The 20,216-nt window shown below is 38.8% G+C and overlaps 1 protein-coding gene across 1 annotated transcript in view; it reads right to left on the reverse strand.

Moving 5' to 3' along the window:
* Positions 1 to 20,216, reverse strand: part of itga11a (integrin, alpha 11a) — an 82,566-nt gene that overhangs the window by 19,059 nt on the left and 43,291 nt on the right. The window contains exons 11-21 of the mRNA XM_036584217.1: positions 19,955 to 20,099; positions 17,873 to 18,021; positions 14,592 to 14,735; positions 11,712 to 11,915; positions 10,257 to 10,387; positions 9,163 to 9,329; positions 5,358 to 5,497; positions 4,080 to 4,190; positions 3,809 to 3,894; positions 3,521 to 3,725; positions 1,823 to 1,921 (exon numbers count right to left, since the gene is read on the reverse strand). Coding sequence (XP_036440110.1) covers positions 1,823 to 1,921; positions 3,521 to 3,725; positions 3,809 to 3,894; positions 4,080 to 4,190; positions 5,358 to 5,497; positions 9,163 to 9,329; positions 10,257 to 10,387; positions 11,712 to 11,915; positions 14,592 to 14,735; positions 17,873 to 18,021; positions 19,955 to 20,099 — 1,581 coding nt within the window. The remainder of the gene's footprint in view (positions 1 to 1,822; positions 1,922 to 3,520; positions 3,726 to 3,808; positions 3,895 to 4,079; positions 4,191 to 5,357; positions 5,498 to 9,162; positions 9,330 to 10,256; positions 10,388 to 11,711; positions 11,916 to 14,591; positions 14,736 to 17,872; positions 18,022 to 19,954; positions 20,100 to 20,216) is intronic.

The following is a 20,216-nucleotide window of genomic DNA, read 5'->3' on the forward strand; positions in this document are numbered from 1 at the left end:
TTACCTTTATTTGTATCTTGATTACGTAACAGTGACTGTGTTTACATGCAAAGATTTTTGCTAATCTGAATGAATACATTTCAATTATACAGTAAGACTGAAGTGTTAGGTGTTCAGAGTGAGACGAGTAGCAGTAAGCAGTGCTTGTGTTTTTAAGTGTTTTAAAATTATGCCAGACTCAAGAAAATGTACTTCACATGTACTTATTAAAAAGGGTGAGAGGAAGACGTTGTGTTCTGAGACACATAAGCTAGACACCTGTCCAACCACCATCTTTAAAAGCTCAAAGCATAAAAGCTTCCTCTCCTCTGCAACCCGTTTCTGCTCCCACCATGTTGAACATTATAAACTTTCGCTATGACGCGAACGTAGATGCACAGAATGTCCTTAAACTTTCTGATTGGTAATGTAATCAAATACAGACATTTACATGTCTATCATTTTTTCTATTTAAATGATTATTTACAGGATTACCCACATCGTTCAATCGAATAGGAACTGTATTCTGAATGGCCTCAATTTCTATTTTTTTCCGATTGAGGTTTATGCATGGACGTCTACTATTCTGGATTGAGTTATTAGTCAGATTATTAATGGATTATTAGGCTGCATGTAAACGTGGCTACCGTCACATGTATTCCTTCACTACCAAACTATGACTACTATTATGCCCTAGGGATGTTTCTGTATGCTTATTCTAGCTCATAGGATTGCACTGGAACACACTGATTCCTATGCTGTATCAGTTTTTCAGTTTTTTTGTTAGCTCCCTTTGTACGCTGCCTTTTGACCTTAGCGAGTTGTACAAAGTATGGTGCACACATCACATTTTGCTTTCTTCAGATTTACTGCCAAGCACTACAGAAACGTTCGCTTTTCAAAATGCCTTATTGTTTCTTTTTCTCATACATCTCCCCTCCAGACAAAAACATGCACATGAAAACAAATTTAACACAGCTTTCTGCTGTGTCCATGTGAGTACAGCATGCTAGAAAGTTGCTCAGCAGCACTTTGAGCAATGGCTGACGCTTGTTTGTGCATTTAGAAGTCTTTATTTAGAGCAAAGTTGATGTAAGGATCTGTGGCACATTAGTGGGCTACAAAATTAACCACAGAAAATTCAGAACAGAGCTGCGTTACCACATAGACACCAGGGCCACAATTCACAAATACAGTAGAGCTTGAAAAAACCATCCAGTCACAGTGGTATAGAGTTCATAGTAGGCTGTAATTTACAGATCTCTTCAGTCAAACATGAACCACTAACTAATGTATGCCATATATCTTTCCTGATCAAATCGAATAGCAAAATGTCCACAATGTTGGATTAACTCCTACAGAGTACCACTGAATCAAATTAAACTCTGCAGAAGTTAATATGTGTCAAATGAAAGAACAACCAGACGATGAATAATACAAAACTACTAAGTACATACTTACCGGAAAGAAAGAGATGAAAGCAAATAGCCCTTAATTAGCTGCGCCAAACATCTAAGTTTAAATCTTTAGAATAGAGCCACTATTTTTATTTCTTGTTGTCTTGTTTTCGGAATAATGGACTATCGCCACTCCCAAGTATCTCCATTTTTCTATATCATTTGAGCACCCCAGCTGTCCTTTATGTTGTAGGAAAATTGGGTCCGACAGGAATGTTGCAAAATAGTTTGGAAAAAAAAACTCTTTACATTAACTTACATTAAAAGTTAACAATGTTTTTGCCATTTCCTTTAAAGATTCCATTTTGGAGATACTTGTTTTTCTTTGGACAGTGATGATATACAGCCACACTTTCCCTGGCAGAAAATAAGTGGAAGACACTCACCTGAGTCTTAGCTCTCATGAAGGGAGCACTAACATTGCAGTGTTTCTCATTTCTCTGCTTGTCCCCACCACGGCAGTTAATGTGTATGTCTGAGTTATCCTACATAACAAAAAGAGAGATTCTTCAATAAAATAATTTGTGCTGCACTGGAAAAAATCCCAGGCTTATAAGTCTTATCATGCAGTAATTACATATAAATCAGTGCAAACTAACTGACCTATTCTTAAGCTCTCTGAGTAAAGAGAAACATATCTGATCTTGTTCAGCTGTGCACTACTTGTTGTATAGTCTGAATGACAATAAAGTTCACTTTGACTTTTGACTTTGACTAAAGGATGGAAGCCTAGACCTGCTAAAGGGTCCTAGCCATTTAAAGGTGTCAGACACCACCCTTAAAGTCAGAGACCACCTTTTCATTTGTTTAATTTCCAGTCAAAATGGCCATTAAGTACACATTAATCATTTTTCAATACAGAGAAAAGGATTTAGATGTATATGCAACAGAAGCCTCAGCGACTAAATACAGTATTTTTTTCAGTATTTAGCCTGTTCACTCTTTGCTTTTATTACAGCTTCCATTCACTTCAGAAGATGTGCTTTCAGTTTTTTAAAAGAAATCTGCAGGGAAATTTTTCCACACCTCCAAAGTTCAGTCTCAGATGTTTGCTATTTCTGCGTCTCACGATCCAAGTAATCCCAAACACATTCAGTGATGTTGAGGTCTGGACTCCAGGGTGGTCAGTCCATTGTTCTGAGAACACCAGCAGCTTTGTTGTTTGATTTGCAAATGTTCTCCTTTTTGACATCTTTTGATGGCTTCTTGTCACCTACACATCCTTTCAGACCCAAAGTGTTGAGTTGTCTTCTCACAGTGGAAGGATGGACAGATTTTTTCAGATCTAAAGCGAGTGGAGATTGATTTTCTCTGTCTCTTAAAGATGGAACCTTTAACCCCTTAAATGGCCCGGATCACACTTGCAGGTCTAAAGTTTTATTACACAATTCTATAACCTAAGAATAGCTTAACCCCGTTTGCATTGAAGTCCTTGTAGTTGCTGAATAATAAGTCTTACTGTGTAATTAGCCTGGGATTTAAGGGGTTTAATACTGTTTGTCTGACGGTGATAGTTTTGATGGTCTACCAGCTCTTGCACGGATGTTAGGAGTTCCATTTTTCCTGAATCTTTGAATCATTTGATTGTTTTTCACTTATTTTCCTCATTCCTTTCACTTATTTTCAAGAGGATTATCTTTTATCTAATCTCCTCAGAAATGTCCCGTTTAGCCATTTTAGATGCACATGAGATAGAAATTAGCAAGACAGCTAAGGTGTGTTTTTGTATTAGTTGCTTTTGTGAAGGTTTGTGTTTCTTTGGAGGGGATCATAATGTCTGTGACATCTGGGAACATCTTTTGTCGGAAGAACACTCCTTGGTTTTAATATCAGAAGGACGGAAAAGTTAAAGCGGCACAAAATAAACACTGATGCTGATAACTTGTACCTAATGGCATTTTGACTGGGAACTGAGTTTTGAACATTACAGTATGTCAAAGCAAAACATGTAAGCAATGTTTATCAGTAATAATCAGTAGTCAGTAGCTTTTATGTAGTGCTTCTATTGTCTGTATTTTTGCATCTTTACAATCATCAGTTTTGTTTATGTTTAATGTCTATGCAACCACTTTCTTATGCTGTACCTTCACTACAAGGTTGGAGAAGTGTAGGTTTCTGGAGTATGAGATGTTAAGGCGGGCTCCGTAAGCGTTTTCTCCCCGGTTCTCCAGACGAACGTCCATTACCAACTTCCGCCTGGACCCCTCTATAACTCTCTCACTCACTTCTGCTGGGGTTGGACTGCGACACAAAACGCTGCCTGCACGGAATGCCTGTCCACAAAACTGCCTAACAGACCAGAGAACAGGTATGAGGAAGTGTGTTTTCTCTTTGTTTCTATATGTGTTTTGTGTGTGTGCTTGTGGTCATACTCGCGACTGATCAGGTCGGTCTGTGCTTGTATCACCAGGTCTGGAACACAGTGATCATCTTCATCACAGCCATTCCAGAAAGGAAGCTGGAGAAAATGAAAAAAGCATGAAATTCATGGGCATGATAAGTACATTAATCTACAGCCATACACAGAGACCCAACTAGAACTGATGAAATCCATTGACTAACAACTGTTATGCATTATAGTGCCTATTAAACTCCATTAAACAATCTATTGCTTGATCACAGAGAAAGATAACAGTGACAAACCTGGGTTTTTACGGTGGTTGGCCAGGTGTCATCTAGCGTGGGACCCTGTTCTGGGTCCTGTAGACCTGTTTCCACAGAAAATATGATGGGCCTGGCATAATCTGTAGTGTCCTAGGATTGCAAAAGGAATAATGTGTGAACTTACTCAAATGCAATTGGTAAAAACAGCAGCAGTTTTTAATAATTACTTAAAGTGAGCTCAAAATAAGAATTGCAGAAAGTTGATGTCCATGTATTCTTTGTTCTAATCTAGAATTAGCCAAAACTATGATACTTGTTCTTTCAGAATTTAGTGATTTCTAGTCACATTGTGCATGAAAATTAATGTCACAGGGGTGACTTTACAGATGCTGAAGTATTATTTTTCTGTGAAACAACAATTTGGCTGCTTGTTTTTTATTTTAAATTGCATAAATGTATTGAATTTACTGTCTGTCTTATGTTAAGATTAAACTTTTTTTTTAAAGGATTTTTTTGTCCTTGTTGTATGGACATAGCAAAGGAAGAAAGACTAATTCTAAGAAGTCTGCAGTTAGTTAAATCTCTTTTTATATTCCTGATAAATTTGGCTAAAACGCTGATAGCTTCATGTGTTGCAGAAAGATTGTGGTTATGAAATAATAAATTATTTGTAATTGAAATAAAATAACATGAATGCAATATTTATCATTTTCTACATACAACATGACTTTGAAACTAGAGATTTTAGTAATTTTGTCAGCAGCGTTACAGTCAGTGGCGTTACAACTTTACTGATGTTCAGGATAACAGATTCCACTTTACACTTGAATTACTTATCAACACTGATATCTTGTTTGCCACCGCAATGGTAGAATAACCCTGATATATAAATACTTTTTAATTCATTGTTATCTTTGTGTAATCACACACACTTGTGTTTTCTTTGTATAATCATAGCCAGATCCTGACAATGTGCCATGCAGCCATGCCCAGCCTGTAAACTGTATAGGACTGAGAGAGAGAGGGACTGGTGTGGGTTTCAAAAGGCGTCTCAGGAGTTAAGCAAGTACCTAGATTTTTCTATACTTTTATTTATGTTAGATAATTATTCAAATCAACATAAAATTCAAACCTTCATTTAATAGCCTTTCTTCTTTACAAATACTGATTGAAGTTTAGAATTTGCACTTTTCTAATGGATTTCTTTATTACCTTGAACTATGAATGACAAGAAACAAAATGTAAGAAGTACATGGGGGATATAAAATTGCTACAAAATAATAAATAAATATGTGATATTATGAGTTCTAAGCTCACCATAACATGGAAAAAGATGTGTTCGCAGGTCTCCTCTCCAGGGAGCAGGGTGAGGTTCTGCGGCTGCTGACGCTCTGGATCATCCATCACAGCACGAGGGTTAAAACGCTTCTCTTCAATAACAGCGCTGTACCAAAGATCTAGAGGGAGGAAAGTGAGAGAAATCAAGATTCTTACCCTAACAGAAGTACCGTCACATCAGAGAACTCATTCACTGATATATTGTCTCTGTCATAAGAAAAAACTCAGTTTAGTTTTTTTATTGCTTTAAAACTGTTTGAAAGCTTCATTTGCCCCTTACATTGTGTGAACAATATCATGATGAATGGACCAACAGAAATTTTGAAAACACTTCAAGTACTTTTAAATGACATTAATAGAGGTTAAGAATGTGTTCTCATCCTTCAAAAGTTATCATTTCAGAGATATGAGGTTTTCGTATGACAGTGACTACACTCTACTGTCAGTTACTGCCACCACATAGAGTCAAATGCAATAACTGGGGACTCAGTTCTGTTATATGTTATGAAGGTTTTACATCCCACAACATTTCCATCTCCTCTCCGTTCTAGCGCAAAGCAGAGGCCACCTAGAACTTCAGCCCAAGTTTTTGGAATTTCTTCTCCCTCCTGCACTACACAGTCACTATTCATGCTACAAAACAAGAGGTTCGCAATTGCAAACCAAAAAGTAGCTCAGTTCAAACACTTTTGCATTAAATAAAGAAATGTGCTCATGACGTGCATCATTTGTGTCGAGGTCTGTTATTTTCTTCTATCAAATAATGTAATGATTGCACAACAAACATAACATTATTTTTCAATACCTCCTTTATGTGAATACATTCTCACTGCATCATCATAAAATTTATTTTGGCATTCATGCCTCCAATGGTCCAAAATGCCAAGTGGTGTCCAACCACCAACCGTTCAACCACATATTAATACAAATTAAGTAAACTATTATGAAAGGTTAGATTCTATCTAGACTTTAAAAGATTCTAAATAAAATAGTTAAACATAGCTTGATGTTATTTTTTGAAAACATTAAAATCATAACGTTGCAAAATAAAGTTTTAAAATGAAATCCAGTCTTTATTTACAGACATCCAACTCTGTCTGCTCTCTTGCTGATAAAGAGAGATAAAGAGAGAACCTGTAAAACTGTAGAAGAGGCCAGTGACAAAGAAGTCTGTAGCAACATAAAGTCACAAAGATAAGAATCCAGTTTCTTAAACTGAGAGCAAGCAAAAGATACACTACAAGATAAAACACTAAATCTACTGTGAGCCACATGATGAACCTTGAAGATTTATTCCAACAGCAAACAACAAAAATGTCCTTAAAGCTTAAGTATCTGCATATTTGAGGATAGTTTTCCGCAGCGAGATGACAGATTGCCACAAAGTCCCCAAAAGCCCCCTGCACATCTGAACAGAATTAGCAGCAGGCATGGCAGTGGCAGAAGAACATGAAAAAGATGTGCCTCTATATTTACTTTCCCACCAAGTCTGTCACTTCGTCTCCCCGGCTGACCATTCCAAGGCAAATGTGTCATCTCTCAGTGACTATTACCTTGTCTGACACCTATGACTTGTGTTATGGAGATGCTCTGGGGTCATAGCAGTTAACCCAAAACACATGTGGCCTCAAGGGCCGAAAGAAGAAACCCAATCTGTGCTACATGTCTCTTAAAACAAATTTGTGATGAGTTGCCTTGTGTCCGACTGTGGGTGGGCTGGACAGACCATAATACTCTGACTGCCAGGGTAACCAGTCCTATCCTGAGAAAATAAGGCATACATAAGCAGCAATGTGTTTGCTCTCTGTCCTGCTGGATTTCTCCCACTTAGCAACCAACAGCTTCCGGACACGGCAACGACAGGCTCTGGCACTGTGACATGAAAACTACTGATAAGACAAAACTTAAAGCTACACTTTGTAAGTTTTGGGGATTTGGTGATATCTCTGGTGGAAATGTGTAATTGCATGCAATGTGTGGAACATTTTGTAACATCTTGCTTCGGGCCTCTTCCTCAAGCAGATGAATCTGATGAATACAAGCATGTTGAAAGAGTATTCAAAGAGAGCTCAGTCAAAACTTGAAGGTCACGTCTTCTGAGGACGTAAGAAAATTATCTACTATTGTCATCATATCTTCATCAGGAAAAAGTTGATTTTGCATTTGAGACCTAAAGATCGAGCAGGACCTTCTTTTTTGAATTCACTGAATTGAATTCAGAACCATTAGCCAACTGTGTTTTGCACACAGAGGAATTAGACCTCCGCATTTAACCCATCCATGCAGTAAAACACCCACATACATGCACACTAGTGAACACACACACTAGGGGACAGTGAGCACACTTGCCCAGAGTGGTGGGCAGCCCTATCCACGGTGCCCGGGGAGCAGTTGGGGGTTAGGTGCCCTGCTCAAGAGCACTTCAGTCACACACTGTCAGCCAAAAGAAGCAAACAAGCAACCTTCCGGTCACAAGGCTGGTTCCCTAACCTCCAGCCCATGACTGCCCCAAAGAAGGTCCCACCAAGATTTGAACTCGGATCGCAAGATTCAGAGTCCAGAGTGCTAACCATTACACCATGGAACCACAAAATTGAGCCGATGTGTGAGTGACATGGTCCAAAAACTCCCATGAAATACGACCTGACACCTCTGACTTTTAAATGACTACTTCAAGCTAAGTATATTCACTATTTACATACATTATTATTTCAGTGGTTTATATATATTTTCGGTATATCACATCTTTGTAAGGGAAGATCGAAAAGATACAAGACAGAAAAGCACTAAGAATTAGCGAGCACCACTTTCAATCTACTCGAGCATGTAATCTTCATAACTGCAGCCTTTGGAATAGCTAGTTTACACTGGAACTCTAGATGTCTAGTCTGGATTTAAGGCATTGCTAGAGTTTCGGCACCAATTTATATCCAGGCCAGATATTTCATGTGCAAGAAAACATTTAGCCCAGCAGGCTATCAATGTGTGGAAGACTGAAAAAGCACTTACTTAAATACAGTGTTATTTTAGACTTAATTCAGTGCTATTTCAAAAGCAAGCCCCTTTTATAATCTACGATCAAGTATTCCTAATTTCATCCTGGTCTGCTCTCCAGTTGGAGATTTTCCCTTCCAAGGCAGTGCTCGAGTCAACAAAGTCATTAAATGATGATCAAAAGCCTGCTTTGTGTTGAATCGTTCATCTTGCTATGTTATTCTTTGAGCCATAAAACGTGAAGAGAGCTTCCTAAGAACCTGAGATGAACTGAGTTGTGAAGATGGCGCTGTAAGAAGGCAATAGTTTCAGTTACTGTATCCATTTGCACTAAGGCCAAAATAAAAAAGCTGTTCTCATTCATTTGAAAAATAGAACAGGCTATGCAAACAGTTCCAATTTCATAGAAATCTACAGTATGAAGCCTATTCCAAGTACTCGGTCCCAACTCACAAAACTCACATTCATTTCAGTTAAATAATCTATTGATACACTGACAAAAAGTAAACTGACTATAAAATACATTACGTCAACTCAATTCTTGCCAAAAGTGAGTAAACATAGAGAACAACTGTGTTGATGTAACATATTTTATTCTCATGGAACTGATGCACGTATTTGACTCAAATAAAGTCAGTGCACTTTTTTCAGTGTAGATATTCATTAAAAAATTGACATAAGTAATCAAAAGACTTAAGGGGATCATTTGAAATCACTAACTCGACTCTTTTTTAAGGTCTTTGTGGAAGCTTGCCATGGCTAACAGGATGAGGTAACTTTAAGGACTGACCTACTTCCTGTGAGGCTCTGATGGCAGTCCTGGCAGTGACGTTCAGACACACTATAGCCGACATACATGTCACATCCTTCCCTCCTCGGCGGCAGTCCTTATTGAAGATGTTGACCTTGCTGGGTTCAAATCGAACATTGGCATGAATGCGGATCACACTGCGAGACCTGCAACACAAAAAGAGCAACATAAATAAACACTGTCATGGTCTCAGTTCCTGCAGTTTAGTCTACTTTATGTTGGGACAAAGCATTATATTGTACTTCTACTGAACAGAGCTATTCAGCTTCATAGTAAAATATTGTGTATGAATTGGTTGCAGTCTGTCTGCTTTAAAGGGGCACTTTTAAAAAATTAACCATTGCTACATCTGTTGTAAACATGCCTACTTGTATCCTACAGCTGTGCTACAGTAGACTGTGATGTATCTTAGTGGAATTTTGGGGCCAGGCTTTTAGAATTTTTTTTTTTTGGCTAGCTGGCAATTGCAGAAGTAAGTTAGATGGCTAATGACACTACTTGGAAGTCAAATATCTTATTATAAGCCTAACCTATAATTGTAGTAACTGTCTTCAAATCATCACTACAGTGGATAGAAAGGATTAATCAAATGACAGAAATGACAGATTGGGAGGACCACAAGCTAATTGCTAAAGCTAGCAAGGTAGCTACCTGGCTAGGTACATCTCTTACCTCAGTTTGACTTTTTTCTGGCTGAAAGATGAAAAAACATGTCTCCAGTGTCCATTTTATTAGGATATAATTGACGACCAAGGTAAGGTACACTTTTGCTAACTTGGTTGTATTTATCAGTCCATATCACTCTGTGGATAGACTAGTAGTCAGGATTGATTGACACTACAAGGATTTTCTAATGGTTGATAATGTACTTGTGAAATGCATGCTGGGTGTTTAGTGAGAGAACATTGATGGACAAACACATGACACCGATATAGAAATGTGAAATCTGTCCAACTAGTGATATTGAGGGATACAATTCTGAGCTATAGAATATTACATAACATGGCAAACAATATATTAAATGCTAGTTTTAGGCCAGAATGCCCATTTAACATTGCTGTGTATTCACTCACCAGAGGAGGACTGCAGCACCAAGGGAGCCCACAGCCAGGTCCACCAGACCGTCACCGTTCATGTCTAGTTTTCCATGGATGCTCCTGCCAAAGTACTGCAAACCAGGGGCTAGCTGTGCTGCACCAATCCTCTGAGAGAGAGAGAGAGGGAGAGAGAGAGAGAGAGAGAGAGAGAGAGAGACAGACAGACAGAGAGAGAGAGAATGTACAACCTCATTTCCAAAAAAGTTGGGACACACACAAAAACAGAATGCAAAGCAACACGTTTCAAAAAAGTTGGGACAGGAACATGTTCACCCCTGTGTTACATCACTTCTTCTTTTAACAACACTATTACACTAGTTTTTAAAGTGAAATGTTTTCCCATTCTTGCTTAATATACACTATATAGACAAAAGTATTGGGACACCTACACATCACACCCACAGGAGCTTTCATGACCTCCCATTCTAAATCCATAGGCATTAACATGGAGTTGGTCCCCCCTTTGCAGCTATAACAGCTTCCACTCTGCTGGGAAGCTTTCTACAAGATTTTGGAGAGTGTCTGTGGGAATTTTTGCCCATTCATCCAGAAGAGCATTTGTGAGGTCACACTGATGTTGGACGAGAGGGCCTGGCTCACAATCTCTGTTCTAGTCCATCCCCAGGGTGTTCGATGGGGTTGAGGTCAAGGCTCTGTGCAGGCCAGTCAAGTCCTTCCACACCAAACTCATCCAGCCATGCCTTTATGGACCTTGCTTTGTGCACTGGGGCAGTCATGTTGGAACAGAAAAGGGCCTTCCCCAAACTGCTCCCACAAAGTTAGAAGCATGTAATTGTCCAAAATGTCTTGGTATGCTGAAGATTTCATTAAGATTTCCCTTCACTGGAACTAAAGGGCCTAGGCTAACCCATAGCATTATCCCTCCTCCTCCAAAAGAATTGATTACTTAGACTAACAGAAATCAGATAAAAGGCTTGTCAGGTGAGGACAACAAGCTTAACGTTAGGAAGCTACCTGCTCATCTATAGATATTACCTCAGTTTGGCTTTCTGTGGCTGAACAGATAAAATGATGTGGTGTCCATTAATGTGCTGAATAAAGATAGAATCACTGTTTTCTTGAGGTCAAAGTAACATTAATACTAGTTCGGTTAAATTCTTTAACCTATAGGTCAGCAGCTAGGCCAGCAGTGAGGATTAGTTGAGAAACCACAGGGCTGTGCAATATAATGCCCCAGAATTCTGCATAAAACAACAAATAACATATTGACATTTGGTTAAGACCAGAATACCCCTCCAATTGCAACTACATGTTGAGATAACAAAGTTTGTATGTGCTGACACTACTAAGTTGGTTTAATCAAAATGAGTGTTGCAGTTAAAGTTCATGCAACAATTTTTTTCTTGAGTGTAATAGAGTAATTTAGAGCAATGCAAGGCATTTGAGAAATATAGAAGTTTCTTTTGTTACCTGTTTATACTTCCTCAGTATTCTGTTGCGCTGGCTGTTATAGATGTAAATGGCTCCTCTATGATCATCCTCCAGTGGAGCTCCCACCACCACATCATTAAAGGAGTCACCATTCAGGTCAGGCACCGGGGCCAGGGCCGAGCCAAACCTGGCATTCTGCCCCAGCTCAGTGAGCTCCAGTGCCCCCTCCAGAATGAAACGGGGCTGTGAATAAATACGCCAAGAAATGGAATTAGTGTAGGCTTATATTCTGAAATCGCTCACACTCTTCAGGGAGCGCCATACAATCCAGAAGATTTGCTGACATGTGGACACCATCTTTATGCATAAGGGGTAACTGTGTCACTGTTATTTCTTTTACTTCAAATTCCGAATGAAAGCTGAACACAAAAATGTATCCATGAATTCAAATTAGAGACCACAGCATTTCCAGTGAAAAATAGGCTGAAATCTTATACCATGCTTCAAAACTGCTCAATATTGTATGCACACTTCTCCCAGAGGATATCTAAATAAAGAAAATCATCTGTTAACATACCCAGACTGACAAGGTCAAATACATAAAATGCATCTGCATTACCATTTAAGCATCTTTGGCTACGGCGAGCGTCTACAGTGAAAGGTGAAGTCAGTACACAGACATCCGCCATGCCTTTGAAAACAATTAGTCTCATAAGGATGGAAAGTTTTGAGGGAAAGGTGCAGTTCCTCAGAGCAAAGACTCTACATGTCAGCCAAATATTCGGGAGTGCAATTAGCCACACACACCCCCCTCCTCCTCCTCAGGAATACCATCCTTCTCCCCTTAATATACTGCCCTGAGACTGCAGGCACATGAGATCACTTGTTTTTTTATAGTCTTTCTGAGGAGAGGATGAAGGAGAAGAGAGAAGAGGAGAAGATGAGGGAGAGAAGGAGGAAAAGGGAGTAGAGTGAGAGAGGGAAAGAGGAGATGGTGAGAGAAAAACAACCTCTGGGTTTTAAACAGAGGCCATAGTACATAGACAAACCATCTCTTTCCCTCTCTCTCTGTCTCTGTCTCTCTCTTTCTTTTTCTATTGCGCCTCATGTCTTTTGCCCTCTCAATTATGTATTATAAAAATGAATGGGGATGTTCCCAAAGTCAATTGGCTGTACACTGGCCTTATGACCTACACATCTCTCATTTGAAATAAGCACCCAGTTCATGACTCACACTAAGAAAAGGAGCTTTTTCAGTTGTCACTGCTTTTTCCAAAACAAACATTTGATGTGCTACATAAATATACTGTTTACTCTACAGGCTTTGAATGCATCATGGTTGTGCTGTAGCAACCATGAACTCATTTACATATGCCTACCCTACTCACAGTAAAGTGATAGGGAAGTGTTGTTACTGCAGACAGGCTGTAGCAGAGTTATTAAACTGAAAGATGTTGGGGAAATGATTAAACATTGTGCTGTTTATTGCATCAAGCCTTCAAAAGATTCAGACATTTGAAAGGAGTGGCTGGAGGTAATTTATGCAAAGTTTTTATTAGTTTTCAATGCGAACTTAGCAGTTTGCTCTGTGTATTTCAGACCAGACAAGGTACAACACAGCCTTAACTCTGAGGTATAAAGAAAAGTTGGAAAACCGTCTTGTAAAAAATGAATTACGACTGATGTCTAAAGTGAACTTCAGGGAAAACATACAATAAAAATGTAGGATACGGATGCTTTAAATCTATGGTAAATAAATGTGTTTTCTCTGTAACTGTGTGTGCAGCTCCCTTTAGCTCAACACCACTTCTGAAAGATTAAAAGATGCTTTTCTGACACAGACAGTAAATATGAGCTATCTCTGCTTTGAATCCTGCCTTGTTTCCTGCTGACTGCTCCTCCCTCTTGGCCAATCTGCTATGAACTACTGGGGGGAAACGTCGCAGAAAATAAACTCTAACTGGATGAAAGAAGCAAGCCAGCCTGCGGTTCCTTTCATATCCACCACGATTCTCTCACAGTTACTGTCCAGCCGTTTCCAGCTATTAGCGCAGCTCTGTCTTATTGCAAGCTGCAGGTAATTATCCCTCAAGGACTGAATGTCCCACTGAGTTCAATGTGCACTTGCAGTCTAATGAAGACATGGTATGGTGCTGGCAGGAGGCATAAGATGGCAGGTGTCAAACATCTTTCTGTGCTCAGAAAGAGGATAATAAAAAATAAGGGAGATAATGGAAAACCACTTTAAAACTGTTATGCAGCATGTTTAGTGCCAACTTAGGTCATGAGATGCCTACATTAGTGTTGTTTTCTACAGTGTTGTTTGTTACAGACTATTACAGTACAAACACACTTTCTACTGTACTCACAATTGTTCCTTACAAAGGCTGAAATTCTAAAATGTTAACTTTAAATGCTTACAGAAATAGTCCTCGGTTTTTCTGAAAATGAGCTTAACTGTGCAAATATAGTCTTTATTGTGTCAGGGCAAACGTCTTTCCTATTTTATATATTTTAAGGTGCTTTAAGGTGTTGTATTTAACAACACAAATCAAATGAAGCGATACATCGAAATTAAGAAGCAACTAGCTATTTAGGGTTAGGTCTGTGTTCTCCGGAATGATAGTGCTCCAACCAATACCCTTGCGATGAGTTGGAGCAGCTTTTGTGATCCAGAGCTCTTGTGGCTGGATGCAATCAAATCCTCACAACAATGTTCAAACATCTAGTGTAAAACCTACTTGAGAGAGCAGATGTTGTTACTGTAGCAAAAAGGGAACAAACTCCCTATTAATAACCTTAAATTTCAGAAGAAATGCTGCATGAGCAGGTGTCTCCAAACTTTTGGATTCATTCAAATAAAGCACAAGTGCACTTACCTGTATATAATTGTAGGTTTTGCTAAACATGAATATTTACCTGTTCTGTGACTTTATAGATATAGACTTTGCCCCTTTCCCAGCCTCCACTGAAGAACATCGGGGCAGCGACCAGCAAATTATCTGTGACTCCATCTCCATCGATGTCTACTGGAGCAATCTCACTGCCATAGTAGGAGCCAATCTGTCCCAAGTCAGAGAGTCAACACTTGAATGAGGCAATTCACAAGAATGCACCCAAAACAAACTGCAATCCCTACATGCATAAAAACACATTCATGTGGACGCTGACATGCATACCTAAACAATCAGATATGACTTGGACATATACACATAACATATACATAATAAACACATAAAGCCAACTAACATATGGCAAGCAGAGAAGCCTACGTTGTAAGAAAACAATCACATGCCAAAAACAAACATGAGTGATTCTTGTACGTGTGTATGCATGTGCTTGTATGCTTGTGTCTAACTGTCTGTGTTTTGAATTATGCCCTGTGATTGGAAGCACATGTACTATGTGGGAGTGTGGAGTCTAGACTGTATCATATTGTGTCCCAAATCAGAGATGGAAAAGGATAAGAGAGAATGATATTACTGCAATTGTGCTGAGTGGTCTGACATGGTCTAAGTGTCACCAGAGTGTTTGAGAAAGTATAAACATTGTTCACAGTTAAAAAGCATTTCCTCTCACTGGGGCGTTCAGTGGTGATCTGAAGTTGTCTGGCCTAGAAAAACCAAAGGGGAATATCATGATATCAAGAAACTTTGGGAAAAATGAACTTCTGAAGAAAATGAACTTCTGAAGAACTTCAGAAGAAGTTTGGTTAACCTATGTCAACCAAAACAATTTAGATAGTGAATGAGTGTGCGAATGCATTTGTGTGCATGTTCGTGTTTTTGAGAGGATGTATGTGCCTGAGAAGCATTTTCGGCAAGTTTTTAGGTTTGACATCTCTCTCACACTATCACAGTCTCTCTCACGTACTAACCTCTCTTATACACCATAGTATTCCCTGCACTGTTCGGCACATCCACACATCAGAAAAATGTAAAGGTAAAAATCTACACTGGATCTGTTGTAGTGACTCTCACAGCATTCAAAAAAGAATAAACCCCAATTCAGAGCAATTCACCAAATGTCTAGCCATTAGCCCACTGCTACCCAGTACAACAGTGTGGTGGTGCACACAATCTGCAGTTTCACGTTGTAAACTTTTTACCACTTGCCACCTTAGAACCTTAGAAGCAAGACCAGAGGTCTGTTTTCTCTATTCTCCTGTGCTTAATGGTTGCACAGTTATTGTACATTGTGCAGAAGAGTTTATTGTGTAGTACTTGTATAGTTTGTCTGTATTCATTGTATTTATTGTCTGCACTGTTGTCTTCTGCTGTTCTAGGTTAAATGTAGCACCATATCCTAGAGAAAATACATTTAATTTCTCTATCAACACATCTGTGATGAGAAGAAATGACAATAAAGCTGACTTTGACTTTGATTTGGAGGGAATTGATGACTGGTTGGAGGGGCACTGCCCCATAAATGACCCCCCGTCACACATACTATCAAATCTTTTAAACACACTACGTCATAAACTCTTAAGTCGGGTGTACACTACATATTTATAAAATTTCTAACAGGTTTTAAAAATAGAGAACATCACAGGGTTATTGTCTTTTACAGAATTTTTGTAGTGGAGGCGCGCACAGTAGACAATAAGGCAAAAAGAGGACATCACACACAAGTTCTGGCGACAATAAAGCACTCAAAAGCCCAAATCCCTCCAGTTATCACATGATACGAACAAAGCTAAACTACACCAGACCTGTTTGTTCTTTTATGCACACAAATTGTCAGGTAAACTGGGTGAATGTGTGGTTAGGAAATGCAGATATCATTCTGTTCTACAGTAAGACATGGAGAAATATTTTACTACAAATTGGTAGCTGACTTAAAATCGTACCTTGAAAGTGATTTATTGTCTGGGCCCAAACATTAGAAACATCACAGTCATGTGCAAAATTTGAACACCCCTGGTCAAATTACAAGTCTTGTTGATTTTGTATGTGAAAATATATTAATAGGTCCCCCTAAAGGGAACAAACTTGAGTACAGCATTTTTCTGCATGTTTTCGAGCGTATGATTCTCGCTTCGGTCGCAAGAGGTCCCGGGTTCAAATCCCAGATGAGCAGTTACAGCCCAGTCTAGGGTCACGCCTAGAAATGAGAGTGGGCTCTTACACCAGACCTGCACATGCAGCCACATACAGAAGAGCAGCAACAAGCACAGGAAAGGAATCTTACATCCAGGGGTCAAAAGTTCTTCTAACTCCCATTTTTCAGTTTTATTAGATCTCAGTTAGGAACAGAATTTGTTTTTTATTTTGTTTGCTCACTTTCCATCACACAAATCCCACCAGGCATTTCTTCCTCTTGGGCTCCCAGTTATGCATGGCTGTGGCATCGTTAGGGTGCAAACTCAAAGTCTCCTGATGTTGAGGTGCACACTTAGATAGTTACGCCACTCCAGAGTCCCCTGACGTTTCTCATATTACTGTGTCCATAAATGTTTAATTTACTGTAAAAATGTGTAAAGCATAACTTTAAATAAAAAAGTAATATAGCTGATTTATGTTTATTAAACATCAGATAATATATTTATTTAACCATTCACTGCTGTCGGAACAAAACCTCGTATCTCCAAAATAGTAACTTTTCAGGAGAAGGAAAAAACATACTTAACTTTTAATGTGTGTCAGTGGAACCAGACTTTTTTCGAAGTCATTTTTGGCCATTTCCCTTGGTCCATTCTTCATGAAATTTATGCACAATGTAAAGGGTATATCAAAAACCGAAAAACGAAAAAAATGGAGATATGAGGTTTTGTCCCGACAGCAGTGAATTGTTAACTTACTATTTAAATTTCAAATTCTCAAAATTTTAGATTAGCCACAAATAATTTTAAACTAGATTTAAATGAAATTGCAAAGCTTTGATATTTAGGTTTTTCTAATTTTAAATATTTTATGTATTTCTACTACCAGGGCCAATTTTGTTGGACTATCTAAAATAAACATTTTAAACCCAATATTTCTCAAATTCTTTGTTTAGGTAACAAAATAAATGCTAAATGGTAATGTGGTGCAACTGTGAGGACTGACAGTGCGTGAGAGAGAGTGTGGTGTGTGAGAGATGTTGAGTCTGACATGTGTGTGTATATGCGAGTGTGTGTGTGTGTGTGTGTGTGTGTGTATGTGTGTGTGTAAACAGTACCAACCAGACTGCAATACGTCATAGAGCTGTGATGTGGGTACCTGCTGTCCTTTCAGCGAGTGCAGTATGTTGAGTTCTCCTGTGTTCTGCAGGGTAAAAATGATGACTTTGCCTGTGTGGTTAAAACGAGGAGCTCCGGCCACATACAGCTGACCACTCCGCGCAGACACCACCGATGTCACAGTGTAACCTACAGCCATCATTAATGAAGAAAAAAAAACTATTCATATAAACCAACATGCCATCATTTCCAGTAAACCCTTTATTCTCTTTTGTTTTGCCAGCTTACATACAATACTGTAGTTGTTATTAAAGATTAGAGTAGTATTTAAGAGTATTTAAGAGCTTAATCCGATATACGATAATTACCAATAGACCTCTTTTTTCTTGGCAGTCAGCCTGAGCTTAAAACGTAATTGCATCTAAGGTTTAACGCCATGTTTAAAATTATAATAGATGTATGAATCATATGAATGACATCAAACGCTGCAGTTTATCACTTGTTGAACAGTTATTACTGCAAAAGAGATGCTAACAACTGAGCCGGAAACCACAATGCCTGTGCAAAGTAGCCCAAAGTCCCTGCAGTGCTCTGTGCTAATGTGGCTGAGACAGAGCTCCAATTAGAGCTCTGTAATCATTTGCTCATCATCCTGAACCTGGCAGTCAGCTCTAGTTATAAGGCAACGATGGGGCCTTTTACGCTTCAGCTAACGAGTGAATGTGCTGGCCTTTAGTGCCAAATAGAGAAAGAAAGAGTGAAAGGGAGAAGGACTCGAAGCAAGGTAGAAAAATGAGTTTCTAAGCGGGCAGTAAGGGAGTTTATAGACAGAACTGCAGCAGTGGTAGGCATTAAACCACAGAGCCTCCACACACCCACCACATGGTCTTTTAAACCGAGAGACAGAGACGACTGGAGAGTGAAAAAGAGAGAGTGGAAGAGAGAATGTGCAATACAGTGGACAGAAAGAGACAGAGCGAAGAGAGGTGATGAAAGGGATAGAAAAATGTAGACACGTGTAAGAGAAACCCACTCGTAAAAAGAAAACCTCACTATAGATTATTAAACAAATGGAGAAATTATCAAAAAAGTACATATTCTAAACTTTCAATAGACACATTTATGCTCAGAAGAAGAAGAACTAGTAGAAGAAGAGTTTGAAAGTATTGCATTTATTGTTGTGTAGACAGTTTTGTAATATAGAAAGAACAAAAACATTTTTGGGCATATTTTGTCATTTGTTGTCATTAAAACCAACACATGTTTTGATGCAGAACTTCAATTCAATAAAAGGGAAATAAATTACATAATAAGTGTAACTTATTCTGTAATTATTTAATTAAATTTCAATCGTATAGTGAAACGATAGTAACAACTCCTAATAACTGCCTGAAACCTATGTGAAACTAAATTGCACTTGAGTTGCATGATGTAAAGCATCTTGTAACTCATCTGAAACTCAATCTCCCAGTCAATATAAACAGCAAAAACACATCATGTGATCACATCAACCAACATACTTTAAAACGATCGGGTTCACAGGGAAATAAAACAGAACACGGTCTATAAGGCAGTTAAAAAGGAGCCCCCTCCCCCAACCCCAGATCAAGATTGGTAGTTTTTCATTTTGCCAGCATCCTGAGCCATGACAACACGAGTTTCTCAATGCTAACATTTCTGTAGTAAGCTGTGTTAAATAGCCAGCTAACGGCAGCTGTTTAATTTAGTTTTATTGTTTATTACTCCTTGTTAGCCTGCTGTTATCTTAATTTGTGTAGCTAGACTCAATTTCTCCTCTTTTAATGTCTCCTAATTTCACACACAGCTCTGATTCATTTGGGATCCAAAGAATGGAATTTATTACAGAAGGGGTGACTGAGATGCACTTGATAAACTTGCAGTGTTTCTAGGACAGGAAGACAAGTAGGCTATAATTCTAATGAGTGCTTAAACATTAATTTTCAAAACCTTAAGATGCACTAAACAGATACAAATTTTAAACAGAGAGAAAGAAAGAAAGACTAAATCCAGCCTAAACCCTTATCAAAATAGTTATTTCTTGATCTCCGATGTGTCTGTATATGGCTGAGACAGCAAGGTTGAAGAACTGAGCAGTGCTTACCTAAGTAAGCTCCATGGTTCTTCAGCTCCTCTGGGAACTCCTGGGCATAGGAGGACTTGGGTGGAACCACCTTACCATGCCGGGTCTCCTTCAGTACAGCTCCGTTCCAATCATACGCCCCCACTGCCCCCACCAGAATCCCATCCTGCAAGGAAGACCATCAGACATACGACATCAGCTTTTGTTCGCAATCATGGCTTTGCACCATGTGTTTTTGCACTTTTTTGAGAGAGCCAAAGCATCCATTGTGCATTGGAATTGT

This window comes from Colossoma macropomum, unplaced genomic scaffold (assembly GCF_904425465.1).
Source record: "Colossoma macropomum unplaced genomic scaffold, Colossoma_macropomum, whole genome shotgun sequence".
Lineage (NCBI taxonomy): Eukaryota > Metazoa > Chordata > Actinopteri > Characiformes > Serrasalmidae > Colossoma > Colossoma macropomum.